The 14,868-nt window shown below is 39.4% G+C and overlaps 2 protein-coding genes and 1 pseudogene across 2 annotated transcripts; 2 read left to right on the top strand and 1 right to left on the bottom strand.

Annotated features, from left to right (window-relative positions):
• Nucleotides 1–1,745: 1,745 nt before the first annotated feature.
• On the top strand, nucleotides 1,746–5,270 carry LOC126586526 (uncharacterized). Its single transcript, XM_050251380.1, has one exon. It carries the CDS (start codon nucleotides 2,012–2,014, stop codon nucleotides 2,870–2,872), a length of 861 nt encoding a protein of 286 aa, XP_050107337.1. The 5' UTR covers nucleotides 1,746–2,011; the 3' UTR covers nucleotides 2,873–5,270.
• On the top strand, nucleotides 3,035–5,270 carry LOC126586527 (uncharacterized). Its single transcript, XM_050251381.1, has 2 exons — nucleotides 3,035–3,084; nucleotides 3,220–5,270. Exons 1-2 carry the CDS (start codon nucleotides 3,047–3,049, stop codon nucleotides 4,019–4,021), a joined length of 840 nt encoding a protein of 279 aa, XP_050107338.1. The 5' UTR covers nucleotides 3,035–3,046; the 3' UTR covers nucleotides 4,022–5,270.
• Nucleotides 5,271–7,646: 2,376 nt separating this feature from the next.
• Nucleotides 7,647–13,199, bottom strand: LOC126584183 (uncharacterized; annotated as a pseudogene).
• Nucleotides 13,200–14,868: the final 1,669 nt, after the last annotated feature.

The raw sequence follows: 14,868 nt of genomic DNA on the forward strand, positions 1-14,868 counted from the left end.
TATTGAGAGGTTTTGTGTAGAGTGAGAGTTTGCGCAGAGCAGTTTATGTGTTGAATTGGAGGCTTTGAATGTTGTCCGCGACACTGTATTTATAGAAGCAAATGTTGTGTGGCACGGCTTCACACTAGTGTAGGATTTGATTTCAATTCAAAATCGTCGGCTAGGGTTCCAGTCAAAGACTTCTCAAGGTAAGCAACAACTTATCTTTTAGATACCATCATTATCTCCTTATTTTATGCAAATAATTAGCATGCAACAGCCTATCTAAAGACCTCCACGGTGCTGGAACCAAGGCATGCAAATAATTAGCATGCAAGTTTATCCCCTAGCCATGCATTTCAACAGGACTCAGCAATAAAGGGGGCACTGCCTCTAGTAATTCGAATGCAAGTTTAACTCTTGATCTTTCCACCAAATGTCCAGGTGCAATCATGCATTATCAAAAAACCAACTTGATCACATATTCCAACCCTCCACGTGTATGCATGTGCCGACTAGTGAATTGGAAATGAATTGCAATTCTTCACTATTCTGCCATCCAACAGTTGAGAACTATGTTTACTCAATGGCCTTGATTGCATGAGCCGATAGTGTAAAATCAGATCCAATCAATATGTCAAATGAATGTCATTACTCTTAGTCTTAGGTATTGAACTAGTCACAAATAAAAATATTCTATTCATATCAAATAAAACCTTAAATCTTTTTTAGTCAAATAGAGACAACTATCACTAAACTACAAACTGGTTGGTAAATGTTACTAATGAACTCATATATCATTTTCCAAGAGACAAATTGTTAAACCTTTTTTCTTAATTAATTGAAAAAATTGGTATATGTAATATATAGTAGTATAGTGACACCGGTAATGGTAAAGAAATGCTACGGATACAGATTTGTCGTCTTTGTGGTAAATATGTGCATGCGGGGCTTATTTTTCGTGGTAGCCGACGTAGCATGTGTTTACCATAATTATTGGTTATTTGAATTCCTCTTCAGATCAAAAAATTGATTATTTGAAAAGATATACAAATTTGACACCTTCATGTTATTAATGAAATATCTATATCTGCCACAAAAATAAAAAGAATAAAAAAAAGGGTCCCGGCAAATTAAAGACCCATTAGTGATATGAACTAAATGACACATGTGATATGGCATTGAAACATAAAACGTGTATATATTTCTCCTAATTCCCTCTCCTAGTGATTGAATTCATGGTAGGAGTTTCATCTCACCATTTGGAACGTTCTTGTCTCTCTTGAGTTTTTTTGAAGCCATAAAACCCTTAAACAAAACCAGTTAGAAATAAATCTCCAAAACATTCTTATATATAGTTTGTTGAACATTTCAAAAAACATTTTTCTTGAAAATCCATCCAATCTGTTAGTAGGATTTCAATCCAAATTTCTTAACCTTTCCTCATTCAATCATCAGTTATGTCCGTGATCGAAAGCTCGAAGCAACGGCATGTTGCTATTCTTGCATTTCCATTTGGTGGCCATATTGAGCCCCTGCTTAACTTGGTGTGCAGGCTATAGAAACCCAAGTTTTTCAGAGAGCTTTTCTTAGTGAAGATGTTATGACCCTGATTAGCTTAATCATAGTTAGTTATTGAATTAGTTAGTTAAATGGGACTATTGCAAGTAATTAGGAAAGTTTGTTAGATTTTGCTAGCTGGCAGTGGGTTTGGGAGTACTATAAATAGTCCAATTGTAATGGCTTTGCGGAGTGGTTAATTGGATAAAAAGAAATATAAACAAAATACATTTCAGAGCTCTGCTCTCTCTCCTCCTTCCCTTTCCCTCTCTATCCTCTGTGTTACTTGCAGGTTGATTAAGGGCTTAGAGATTTGAATCTTATCAATGGTATCATCTTTCTCGAATCCTGGTTTCCCTCTTGTGCACGCCCACCCGACCCGTCTTCCTGCCATGGTGCACGCTTCTCCGCTGCAATCGACTCATTTGAAGCTTCGCTGCGTGCTGCGATCAGTGATGCAATTCGCGAAGCTATGGATTTTGCACTCACAGCCATTCACAAGGCTGTGAATCCTATACTCGCCGAAATCCGCAGTGAACTTGCTCAGTTACACCATGACTTGGCTCTCGGTGTCGAGGGAGATTCTGATCAAGCCTCGATGTGTTCCGAGGAAGCTGAATCGATCGAGGTTGGTCACCAAAAACCGCACAATGGAAACGGCAACCCACTACGAATTTTGTCGACAATCCACACCAATTCCATTCCGCCATTGCTCTCATCTTCACCGATGTTGCGAGCATTGGCAAATTCGGTCGTCAAGCCACACTCGAACAACTTCAATGCATCTACAGTCTTGCTTTCGGAATCAAAGACGATGACCTCTGCTTCGCATTTACTCCATACGCACTCGTTCTCCGATACTACAACAACTGGACCTGAGGATTTTTGTGCATGGAAATTGTTTGATGCAATTCCAGACTCAAGTTGCTATGTTATTCTTGATCGTGACATGTGCTACTGCAATGGCATTTGGGATAAGGGTGGCGACTCCAAATTTAGGTCATTGGAGGATTGTCAAATGAAGCTGGTGGAGAAGATTGCACGGTTGAATTACGATGACAACATTGGTTATTTCATCAAGAAGAAACTTCATGTTTGGTGTCAGCTACCGAGTGGGCTATTGGAGTTAGGAATGATACGTCGACATGAGGTATTGAGATTATTGATTAACAATTTTAAAAATCGGAAGGCCATGTGGCATTGGTTTTTCCATTGTTTCCTTGCGTGTTATACCGATGGCAAGGTGGTCAAGACTGATGTTTATTTGAATGAAATTAATGGGTGGATCGGCACGTATGAGGTTGGCAAATTGGTGATGGTTTTGAATGCATAGAAAGTGTTTGATGAAATAGCTAAGAGACAAAGCGGGGACAATGCAGGAAACATCTTCGATCGAATGACCCCTATTTTTCATAGCATGGTTGTATGCTCTCAGTTTTGCATAACTTAAGGTGAATTCTGGAATGTATGGGACCCGAGTGGTAGATTAGCAAAAATTCTAGGGGTGATGCTCTGTTCCAAGCACCAGGAGAACCATTGTGAAAAGTACCCTCAATTTTTTATCCCACAGCTGCACTTCATCAATCATGCAATGCATTTTACTTGTTTACTACATGTGATGCAAATTGAGGAAGCTTTTGCTACCTGTGAAAGTGTTTTTGATATTTCGGTTGGTCGCAGGTCCTTTATTGATGTTGGCAAGGCTGATGAACTATTACTACCATCAAGGGATGATAAAAAATCGTGTACCAATATATGTTTTAGCAAGAGAAGCTTTGGTATGGATGCAGTTTGTGTTACTGATCCAATCTTGTTATGTATCAAAGATCAATTGCATGAAGTCGACCTTTTAGATTTTACTGCAGGGAGGTCAGAAGAAGAGGCTTTTAAAGTCATGCACGAATTTTCTTCGGCCTTGGATGGATATGTCTTGAGGTATCTTGACTTTTCAGACAATGCCTTGGACGAAAATGGTGTCAATGCATTTGGGTCACTTCTGAGTTCACAAAACAATTTGGAAGAAATTTATTTGATGAACATGGTAGGGCTCAATATGTGTCATAACACGAGGGCGTGGCACTGCGATGTGATTAGGAAGATCAAATGGCTGAATGAGAAGGAGACTTCTGTTATGATCGATACCGAAGGACAAGCAAACTATGAAGGTTTTTCTGATTGTATCAAAAATGGTGATGAGCTAACTTTTACGCTGTTGCTCTATTTCCAAGCTGTCAAGGCAAAAGGTCTTGGGTTTACTAAACTTGGGTCACTAGAAGAGGCTAAGAAGGTTGTTGGGAATATGAATGATGCTGCTCCTAGTGCCAAACAGCTAAAGGAGATGGAACAAGGCTTGACCAGTTTGATAGTTTTGGGGAATGGGCGAATGTCTGATCTTATTGCAAAACTGCATGATATACTGGAGGGTGTAAATGAAGCTGATATCTTGCCGGAGAAGTTTGATAGTGCAGTTATTAAAGCTTAGATTCCACAATTGGCTCGAGAAATCACGGAGTTAACCTCATCTCAACCTGTAACCATCTACAATGAGAATTCTTCCTCTAGTGGGAATTATGTTTCATATTTAGTTCCAGTTGCTGCACTTTTTGCAATGGGCTATTGTTACATGTGGTGGAGAGATTGGTCATTTTCAGATGTGATGTATGTGACAAGGCATAAAATGGCAAATGTTGTTGAAGCTCTAATTAGAGAGGTAGCTTGCAAGAGCAATGACTTTACTGGGAACGGAACAACAAATACATTGAAGATGAGTGAATGCGCTATGAGCACCTATTTGGATTTAGTATGCTCTCTTAGTCACCTGGAAAGCAATTTTGGTAGTGCCTTAGTTATTGATTTACATGTTGAGTTCTCTCTGTTTTTCACTTGTAACGTTGACTTTCGGCTTTTATGGGATCCAGGAGATGCAATGGCTAAAACTGTTAAGATGATACTCTATTTTAAAGCTGGCAAGGCTGAGTGGCTTAACAGGGTTACGAAAATAACCAAGTTTGGTATTTTTATGGTACAATGGGATATAAGTGTTGAAGCTTTGAATAAAGGCAAAAAGCAAAAAACTGGAGATGGTGGATATAGTGCTGAGATGAAGAGTTTGCATGATTTAAGCGTGAGCAAGGCTGTGGATATGGTGACTAGGTTCGAAAGTCCGTTGCTGCTGATGATTGGTAAATCCATCCTATCTAGTTCAAACAAAACTTAGGAAGCAAATGTGGATGTTTTGGGAACCGGTGATCTGAGTCTACTAGTTGAGAACACTTCAGTTGAGCAGCTTGGTTTTGTCAGAAAGGTGACAATCTTTAAGAACTCCACTTCCATTATTGGTGATACAGCATCAAAAGATGGGTTGCCAGTCCATGGTGTGTCTCCATTTGACATTATGGGCATAAATCTTTTCTGGGAAGAGCAACCGCAAAGGCTGCAAATAGGAGCATGTTATGCAGAAGCAAGTAATTGAGAAGTACAACCAGTTCTTCATTTTAACCTTGAAGACAAGGTTGTTCTTAAGGGGTAGGCAATGTTATGACCCTGATTAGCTTAATCATAGTTAGTCATTGAATTAGTTAGTTAAATGGGACTATTGTAAGTAATTAGGAAAGTTTGTTAGATTCTGCTAGCTGGCAGTGGGTTTGGGAGTACTATAAATAGTCCAATTGTAATGGCTTTGCGGAGTGGTTAATTGGATAAAAAGAAATATAAACAAAAAACATTTCAGAGCTCTGCTCTCTCTCCTTATTCCCTTTCCCTTTCTATCCTCTGTGTTACTTGCAGATTGATTAAGGGCTTAGAGATTTGGATCTTACCAGAAGAAGAAAAGTGTATATTCACATTAAGTCATCAATGAATGATACAACCACTAATATATAGCATTCGGCTATTTACATTGTAACTGACTAAAACTAATTACATTGTAACAACCTAGTAACAAACTAATAACAAACTGTAGTCATGATGTGACATCTTCATCTTTACACCCCCTCAAGCTAAACTTGGAAGAATCAAAGCTTCCAAGTGAAAGCTTGGACTGTAAGAACAAAAACCTATTCTTGGACAATCACTTTCTATGTATATCTGCAATTTGACCTTGTTGATGCACAAAACCGGAGGGGTATTGGAACAACGTAAATTCGACTGTGAATCTGCAAGAAATTAAATAACACAAGATGTATCGTAGTTCATCCCAAGGTATGGGCTATGTCCACACTGATATTGTATTTTTGAGATGATTGTGAGGGAGAGAGTGTGAGGATCCTCATGGCCTAGGAATTGGCCTCCTTTAATGAGGAGAGTAAGGAGTCATTTTATAGAATAAAGGCTCTCACTTATTACATATTTGCCATTTCCTTTATTGCATAATTACATTTGAGTCCCCCAAGTCTTCAGTTAAGAGAGTCTTTTGGCTGGAGACTTGAAATTCAGTCCATGTGTGGGCTGAAGTAACTAGATGTCGTCTAAAACTTGATACTTGATATGAGGCGGTGCCTAATCTGAAATGATGCTCAACTAAAAGTAGCACATGTTGCGAGGCTACTCTGTTTGTGGCTTATGTTGCCTTGGTTGGCTTGGCTTGTGGCATTTGAAGGTGAGAGAGTCCCTTTTATAGAATAAGGGCTCGCTCCTCAATACAAAAAATGATGGGCTAGAGTTGGTGCTTGCGGCGAGGTGGTTGCTCAGCAGGCGGCGATGCTCTCTAATGATGGTGAGGGAGTCCATTTTATAAAATAAGGGCTTGCTCCTCAGTACATAAATAATGGGTGCTCTCTAATGAGAGTGAGGGAGTCCCTTTTATAGAATAAGGGCTCGCTCCTCAGTACATAAATAATGGGTTAAGTCCCCCAAGTATTTTTCGTGAGGCTCAGTTGATGCCCAATATATGGTACAGAATGTAGTCCCTCAAGTCTTCGGTCAATAGAGTCTATTGGCTAGAGACTTCAAATTAAATCCATTTATGGGCCGAAGTGGCGGTTGTTCGGAGGCGGTATTTCTATACCTTGCACTGAAGCTTTGTAGGTGAAGCTTTGCAAGTGAAGCTTTTAAAGCTGTAGCTCTGTAAATGAATCTTTTAAAGCTGGAGCTCTGTAAATGAAGCTTTTTTGTGGCTAGAGCTCTGTAAATGAAGCTTTTGAAGCTAGAGCTCTGATGAAGCTTTTGAAGCTAGAGCTCTGATGAAGCTTTTGAAGCTAAAGCTCTGTAAATGAAGCTTTTTGAAACTAGAGCTCTGTAAATGAAGCTTTTGAAGCTAGGGTTCTGTAAATGAAGCTTTTGAAGCTAGAGCTCTGTAAATGAAGCTTTTGAAGTTGATTGACATGAGTGATGCTCATGAATGTTTATATGAGTGATGCCCATGAATGTTGACATGACTGATGCTCATGAATGTTGACATGACTGATGCTCATGAATGTTGACATGAGTAATGCTCATGAATGTTGACATGAATGATGTTCATGAATGTTTATGTATGATTGACATGAGTAATGCTCATGTATGTTTATGTATGATTGACATGAGTAATGCTCATGTATAATTTTAGAGTACTGGACGTACTTTTGATCACCTAATGGGTGATAATAGTGGCAGGCTGCTGAATAATTTTGGAGTACTGGGCATACTTTTGATCACCTGGTTGGTGATAATAACATCAGGTTACCGAATAATTTTGGAGCCATAGGGCTTGGCTTTTTTAGGCATATGGGCATTGGCCCTCCACATAACATTCCAACCCATTATTTTGGGCTTTGCCGTTTTTTTTTTGTTTTTTTTATTTTTTTTATTACCCTCTGATGAGGTTTATACAGATGTCTCCGAAAGATAAGAAAAATAAATCACATCATTCAAAAACAAGAAAAGTAAATCACATCATTCTGGTGGGGTGTTTATTCCTTGTTTTTGCAGTGTGGGTGTTTATTCCTTGCTTTTGCTTTTATCTTTTCCACCACACATTTCTTTTGCTTTTGTGTTTTCTGCAATTATCTCCGAGACTGATTGAGTAGTGGGTAGCCATGCTTTCTGCCATTTTCTTGTTTTTTCTTCTTTTTGCAATTATCTTAGTGGGTGGGGTTTTTGTTTGGAGCATAATCTTACCCCCTAGCACATCACTGATCAATTTGCTCATGTTGTTCGCCACCCGGTCCACCTGCAAAGTAGGCCATCAGGTCCACCTACAATATTCGCCAACCCGAAACTCGTCGCGATTATCCCCGCGTGTGGAGTTTCATATCAAAACTCTGTAATTTGTGAAGCTGTGGTAGAACAAGACCGCCCTCAACAAGGTCGGCGAGCTTGTTGACACCAGTCTGTAGTTTCTTGATGGCAGAGCCATCCTTGTTGAAGTGCAATTCCTTGGCCATGGCACAGATCTTAGGAGACCGTGTCCTCCTTAAAGCCACATTCTGCCTTCTAGAGACGGAGAATGAAGAGAATGAAGCACGAGACGACAAGTTGTCAAATTTCCTGTCAATGACACGGCTGCTAGTCGTCGATCCAACCCGAGAGGACTGGAGGTCGTCGATCCGACCCGAGAGGACCTTGGGACTTTGAACCTAAGTGGGACTGACAGCCAACGAAAATGGCTGTTTGGTTGGCTGTGGCTGAGCAGAAGTATCCTTCTGTGCTCAGAACTGGTCCCTGCACTGCTACCGTTGTTCAACGTCTCCTCGGAGGCTTGATAATCAAAACCACCCAATTGCTGATAATGATGAGCAAAACTGTTGTCGTAAACCTCCAATTCAGTTAGCTGGTTAAGATGATCGGCCTGTAGATTGTTATTCTGATCGTCCATCCCATGAAATATGGTTGGACTACTTGAACCCTCAGTACCGTTACTAGCATCAAAGTTTGTCCTTGGAAATTGAGAATAGTTATTACTGTTGGTTGCTGAAGTAGAAGCAAGAACATCAATGGAGCTCTGATAGAATTGGTGATCTGATGACGAGGTGGACGAAATATCAACTGGGTACTGAAAACTTGTGGTGCTAGTGTCAGAATCATGGGAACATCTTCCTCCAAGATTAATGAGCATGGTCTTAATGGAAGCCTCATCCTGCATGAGTTGAGGGTCATGTGTTTAATAATAAGCCACTGGCACTACTGGTAGCTCTGGTCAGTTATAAAGGTTTTGGTTGAAAAATCCAGCTGAGATATTAACAAAATTTGCATTATTTTCTGATTTTTTGATCATCTTTTGCTTAAAGATGGCAGCGCGGTGACTCTACTGAGCCTCCTGTTGTTTATGCTACTTGCCCAAAAGCTTTTTCTTCAGCCTTGTGTTCTAGTAGTTCTTAATATCGTTGTCCGTTCGACCTGGTAACTGGGCTGCAATGATAGACCACCTGCTTCCAATACTTATGTAGAGGCTGCAAATGATGTTATCTTCTTCCTCTGAGAACCCGCCGTGCTTGATATTTGGCCGTAGATAATTCAACCATCTAAGTTTACAACTTTTGCTGCACCTTCTAAGGCCTATCTTCTGAGGTAAGGTAATCTAGTTGCCGCCGGTGCCAAGCTTCTCGACATCAACTTGCGGCTTGGACCAGGACCGGTACTAGACAGAGCCAGAGAAGGTAGAAGGCTCACAAAGTTAAGAAGAAGTGATGAACCATTTGCCAATGCAGATGAGGCCGTGAGGCGGAGATGAGCAAATTTTGTAGCGGATTTGCTCGGCGCCTGTGTGGAGGTCCCCATTAACTTCTCACGGTTGGATTTATGTGACCACCAGAAACCAGATCAGATGTGGTGGAGATGGGGGATCATTTTCTGAATCGGGTCGAGCAAAGCGGGCCGGAGAGTGGATGATTGGAGGGAAAAACCATAGCCTTTTAATCTTGTTGTGAACTTGTCAGCCCAGAGCAAAACACTTGAAGGAGGCGGAGCCCCACCGGTGAGAATGTTAACAGGATTTCAGAATGGGTCAAATCTCCAGGTGTTAACGAGCATGTTGAGGACGACGGGGGCGGCGCACATGTGGGTGACGCCGTGGGCTTCGATTATTTGGAGGCATTGAGACGAGTGTTGATGTTGTTGAGGATGGCTTCCGCCATGAAGACTGTTCCATTTCTAGTTTAACGTTACTGACAATGAAAGAGAGAGCTGATGAGTGTTTGAGATCTGAATCTTTTCTGTTTCTGGATTTTTGTGATTTTGCAAATTCACGGCGGAGGTGAAAAAATGAAAGAGAACCGACACAACTTTTCGTATCGATTCCCACAGACGGCGCCAAATGTTGATGCACAAAACCGGAGGGGTCTTGGAACAACGTAAATACGACCGTGAATCTGCAAGAAAGTAAATAACACAAGATGTATCGTGGTTCACCCCAAGGTTTGGGCTACGTCCACACTGATATTGTATTTCTGAGAGGATTGTGAGGGAGAGAGTGTGAGGATCCTCATAGCCTAGGAATTGGCATCCTTTAATGAGGAGAGTGAGAAATCCTTTTATAGAATAAGAGCTCCTCACTTATTACATATTTGCCCCTTCCTTGATTACATAATTACATTTGAGTCCCCGGAGTATTTATACGAGATCTAAATATGAAGGCCATAAGTATGGTACAAACAGATTCTGACTACAAACATACTGAACTTCAACCAAATTGGCAAGAACTAACTCCTGGATATAATGATAATCAATTTCGACATGCTTAGTTCTAGCATGGAAAATGGGATTAGATGCAAGAGAAATGGCAGATATATTGTCACACCAGAGAGTGTGCTTTTGAAAGGAAAGAAACCCAAAGTTTTTGAGCACTTTGCATATCCAATTAACCTCTGCGGCAATTTGAGCCAAGGTCCTATACTCTGCTTCATTGGATGAACAAGCTATTGTAGACTGCTTTTCAACACTTTATCTGATGAGATTTGTGCCTAGTAAAATAAGGGAACCACTAGTTGACCTTTTGTCAAAAGTACAACCAGCCCAATTTGCATCAGAATAGGCTGACAAGTGCATAGAGCTCTTTCTCAACCAGAGTCCATATGAGAGTGTGTACCTTTGAGAAATTGAAGAATGCGTTTAGCTGCCTGGATATGAAGAACAATAGGGGCATGCATGAATTGGCAGACCTGGCTAATTGCAAATGAAATATCAGGTTTAATCTAAGTTAAATATTGTAGAGCACTTACAAGTGATCGATATTCAGTTGGGTTGGCAAGTAATTCACCACTGTGATCTAACTTTGTGCAACTGAGAGGAGTACAACATGGTTTAGCTCCATCTATGTTAGTTTTCTGAAGTAAATCAAGCAAATATTTTCTTTGATGAAGAAACAAAGCATTAGTGGTTCTTTGAACTTCCAATCCCAGAAAATAATGCAATGGCCCCATATCTTTGACAGGAAATAAAGTGCTTAATTTGTGAATGAACTGCTTGCAGATATTAGAATCAGGTCTACTAACTAGAATATCATCCACATAGACCAAAACTATAACCAATGTTGGAGCTTGAAACACAAAAAGAGATGCATCAGATGAAGACTGATTAAATCCCAGAGATTTAAGAGTTTGAAATAATTTGTCAAACCAAGTTCTTGGAGCTTGTTTAAGTCCATAAAGGGACTTTTTGAGCTTAAAACATGATGTGGCATGCTGGGATCTTGAAAACCAGGAGGCTGTGTCATAAAGATGTATTCTTTTAAGTCACCATGAAGGAATGCATTGCTTATATCCAACTGGTTTAGAAACTAGTTAAATTGAACTGCAAATGTTAATAGAAGCTTAATAGTCACTGGCTTTGCAACTGGACTAAAGGTCTCTTGGTAATCAAGACCTTCATTTTGATGAAAACCTTTAGCTACAAGGCGTGCTTTATATCTCTCAATGGATCCATCAAGGTTCCTTTTTATTCTAAAAACCCATTTGCATCCAACCACATTTTGAGAAGTGGAAGGAGTTACAAAAGTCCAAGTGTCAGTAGACAAAAGAGCATTAAACTCGATGTGCATTGCCAACCTCCAATGTTCATACTTAGAAGCTTGAAGATAGGTATTTGAAATGATTTATGTAAAAGGAGGAGTGTTATGTAAAGGGAGGTAGTGGATGCTTAGTGGCAGTTACAGCTTTGGGCTTGTAGATTCCATTTTTGGATCTAGTAACCATGGGGTGAACATTTTGTGCAGTTTGGAAAGAGTGCACAAGTTGTATAAATTGAGTGGGTTGGATAGAAGAATCAAGTTGCATAGCTTGAGATGATGACAAACTTGAAGTTGAAGACAGATCATGAAGTGGAGCATAAGGTTGTGATGGAGAAGGATTGAGAGAAGTGAATTGTAGGTTTATAGGTGATGAAAAAGATGAAGAATGATCAACAAATGATGAGATGGGTTTGACATCTTTAAATGGAAATGTGACTTCATCAAATATGACACGCCTGGAGATATAGACACGATTTGTTTCAAAATCCAAGCACCTATAGCCTTTTTGTTGTAAGTTATAGCCCAAGAAAACACATTTCTTACTTTTCCCATCAAGCTTAGAAGAAATATATGGTTTTAACCATGGATAACAGTTGCAACCAAAGACTTTAAGCTTTGAATAGTCTGGATATTTATGAAACAACAACTCCTAAGGTGACTTAGTTTGTCCTGATATAGGCAGCCTATTGATAAGGTAAATTACAGTGGTAAAGGCTTCAACCCAGTATTGATGAGGAATATTTGATTCAACCAACAAAGTTCTAGCTGTCTCAACAAGATACCTATGTTTTTTCTCCACACAACTATTTTGTTGTGGTGTGTGTGGACAACTTAACTAATGAACAATGCCATAAGAATTGAGAAAATATTTGAAACACAAGCTGGTAAACTCACCCCCTGAATCTGAACGTAAAGTCTTGATTTTATTTCTAACAATATTTTCAACATAAGCTTTGAACAATACAAAAGTAGAATGCACATCTGATTTTGCCTTTAAAGGAAAACACCAACTATATTTGCTAAAATCATCAACAATGAGAAAGTAATACCTAAAGCCATTCACTGAAGTTACAGGAGCTGGACCCCACAAGTCACAGTGCAAGAGTTCTAGACTATGAGAAGTTGATGATCCAAATGGCAGTTTGCGATTCTTAGCTAGTGCACACTTAGAGCAAAAGAAATCAATAGATGTTGTACCATGAATGGCAAGCTTATTACTAGATACTACTCTTTGAAATATGGCTGAGGAAGGATGTCCCAACCGGCTATACCAGAGCTTTATTGAACATTTAGTACTGACAAGAGCTTGAGATGAGCCAAGAAATGAACCAGTAAATGAACTAGTAAAGTGACAGCTTTCCAAAAGGTAGAAACCATCTTTAACTGGAGCCTGCAAAAGCGCCATCCTCGTAGAACGATCCTTTACAATTGATCCATCAGAGTCAAGAGTCAAGGCACAATAGTTTTCTTTAAGAAATTGGTATGCAAATAACAAATTATGTTTCATTTGAGGAACATGTAGCACATTACTCAATTTAAAAGCAGCATTAGAATAGTGCAATGAAGAAGACCCACTATGTTGAATAGACATACCTTTACCATCACCTATGTAAACTTTGTCCTCTTTAGTGTAGGGTGTTAGTGAAGAAATGTTGGCAATGCCATTGGTAATGTGAGAGGTAGCCCTAGAATCAAGAAGCCAAGATGTAGAAGGCTTGGAGCTATATTGAGCACACATTGTTGCAACCTTAGTAGGAGGAATTTGACCAAAAATGTATCGAAGCAATCGATTGCTTCATGGCTTGTAGATCCACAGATTTGGCAAGGAACATGATTTCCAAAGGAGGAAGAGTTACAAAACCCTTGATTTTGATTTTGATTGGAGGAATTTATACGATAATTGCCTCTGTGACCATAATTGTTTCTATAATTGTATTGTTGAATTGATTGCCCCGATTATGATTTCTTCCACGATTGGAGTTGAATCATAAAGAATTCTGATTTTGTGCAGCATAAACTTGAGGCGGTGGAGTTGGGAGAAGAGGCGGTTGAGCTGGAACAAAGAACGCCTGAAAAGGCTCAGTGCTAGAGGAAGAAAGCTTCTTATGACGAGACATTGAAGGCTCATTCATGAGCAAAAGACCATGTAACTCATCCAGAGACATTGAAGAGAGTTGTAACATGACAGAATCGATGAATCATTCAACCTCATCTGGCAATCTAACAAGTGTAGCCGTTATTAGATCGCGATCAGAGACAGGTGCACCAGTAGCTGATAGAGAATCTAAAATTCCTTTCAATTATTGAAGATAATCCACCATAGATTGAGAACATTTCTGAATTGATTGAAGGCGAGATCGAAGCTAATGATCATGAACATCAGAAACACCATTGAGTCATTGCTTAAGCTTGATCCAAAGATCTCAAGAAGAAGAGACACCAACTGTAAACGAAATTATATTTTTCGAGAGTGTAGAATTCAACCAAATTAGAAGATTTTGATCTTTCTCGTACTAGATTTGGAAAGCAGGGTTGATAGAGTGATATGGAATAAACGGTGGCGGGCATGATTCAATGCCTTCAATAATGCTGAGAAGTTTGTACCGCTGAAGAATCGATGCAAATAGAGCACGCTATAGGAGATAGTTAAACCACTTGAGCTTAATTGGAACCATGCTTCTGATGTTTTGAATTGTGAGAGAAGCATACGAATTCGACAAATTAGGGTTTAACAAATGATTTGGGGATGAATTTTGAAGAGATTCAATTGGAGAAGAAGAATTAGAAGGAGAAGCTATTGCAATTTAATGCAAGAATGACAAGAAATCGATTGAGAATCAAAGATGCGAAGCAGAAGAGACGATTGAATCGGCCATGAGGCAAAAGGTGAAAGATACCATATAGAAACCCAAGTTTTCCAGAGAGCTTTTCTTAGTGAAGAAGAAAATTGTATATTCTCATTAAGTCATCTATGAATGATACAACCACTAATATATAGCCTTTGGCTATTTACATTGTAACTGACTAAAACTAATTACATTGTAACAAATTAGTAACAAACTAATAACAAACTATAGTCATGATGTGGCATCTTCATCTTTATAGGCTAGCTAATAGCACATCCCCAGATATGTGTTCCTCAACTTAAAGATCAAATAACTTGCTATTTTCAAAAAAACCAGAATCCAACATTCCTAGCAACATAAAACACTACAATGTGTCAAATGGTGTTGTAGACATCGACATTTCGGTAAATAAATGTTGATCGATAAATCAAAGTTTCAACGCTCATGTATTACATAAATTTTACACGTAGCATGTGACTCGACGAAAAAATTGAAATGAGTTGGAAAAGTCATCAAACAAGACACGTGTCAACACCTGGCAGAAACGACTTATTTCATCTG

This window comes from Malus sylvestris, chromosome 10, assembly GCF_916048215.2.
Source record: "Malus sylvestris chromosome 10, drMalSylv7.2, whole genome shotgun sequence".
NCBI classification, from domain to species: domain Eukaryota; kingdom Viridiplantae; phylum Streptophyta; class Magnoliopsida; order Rosales; family Rosaceae; genus Malus; species Malus sylvestris.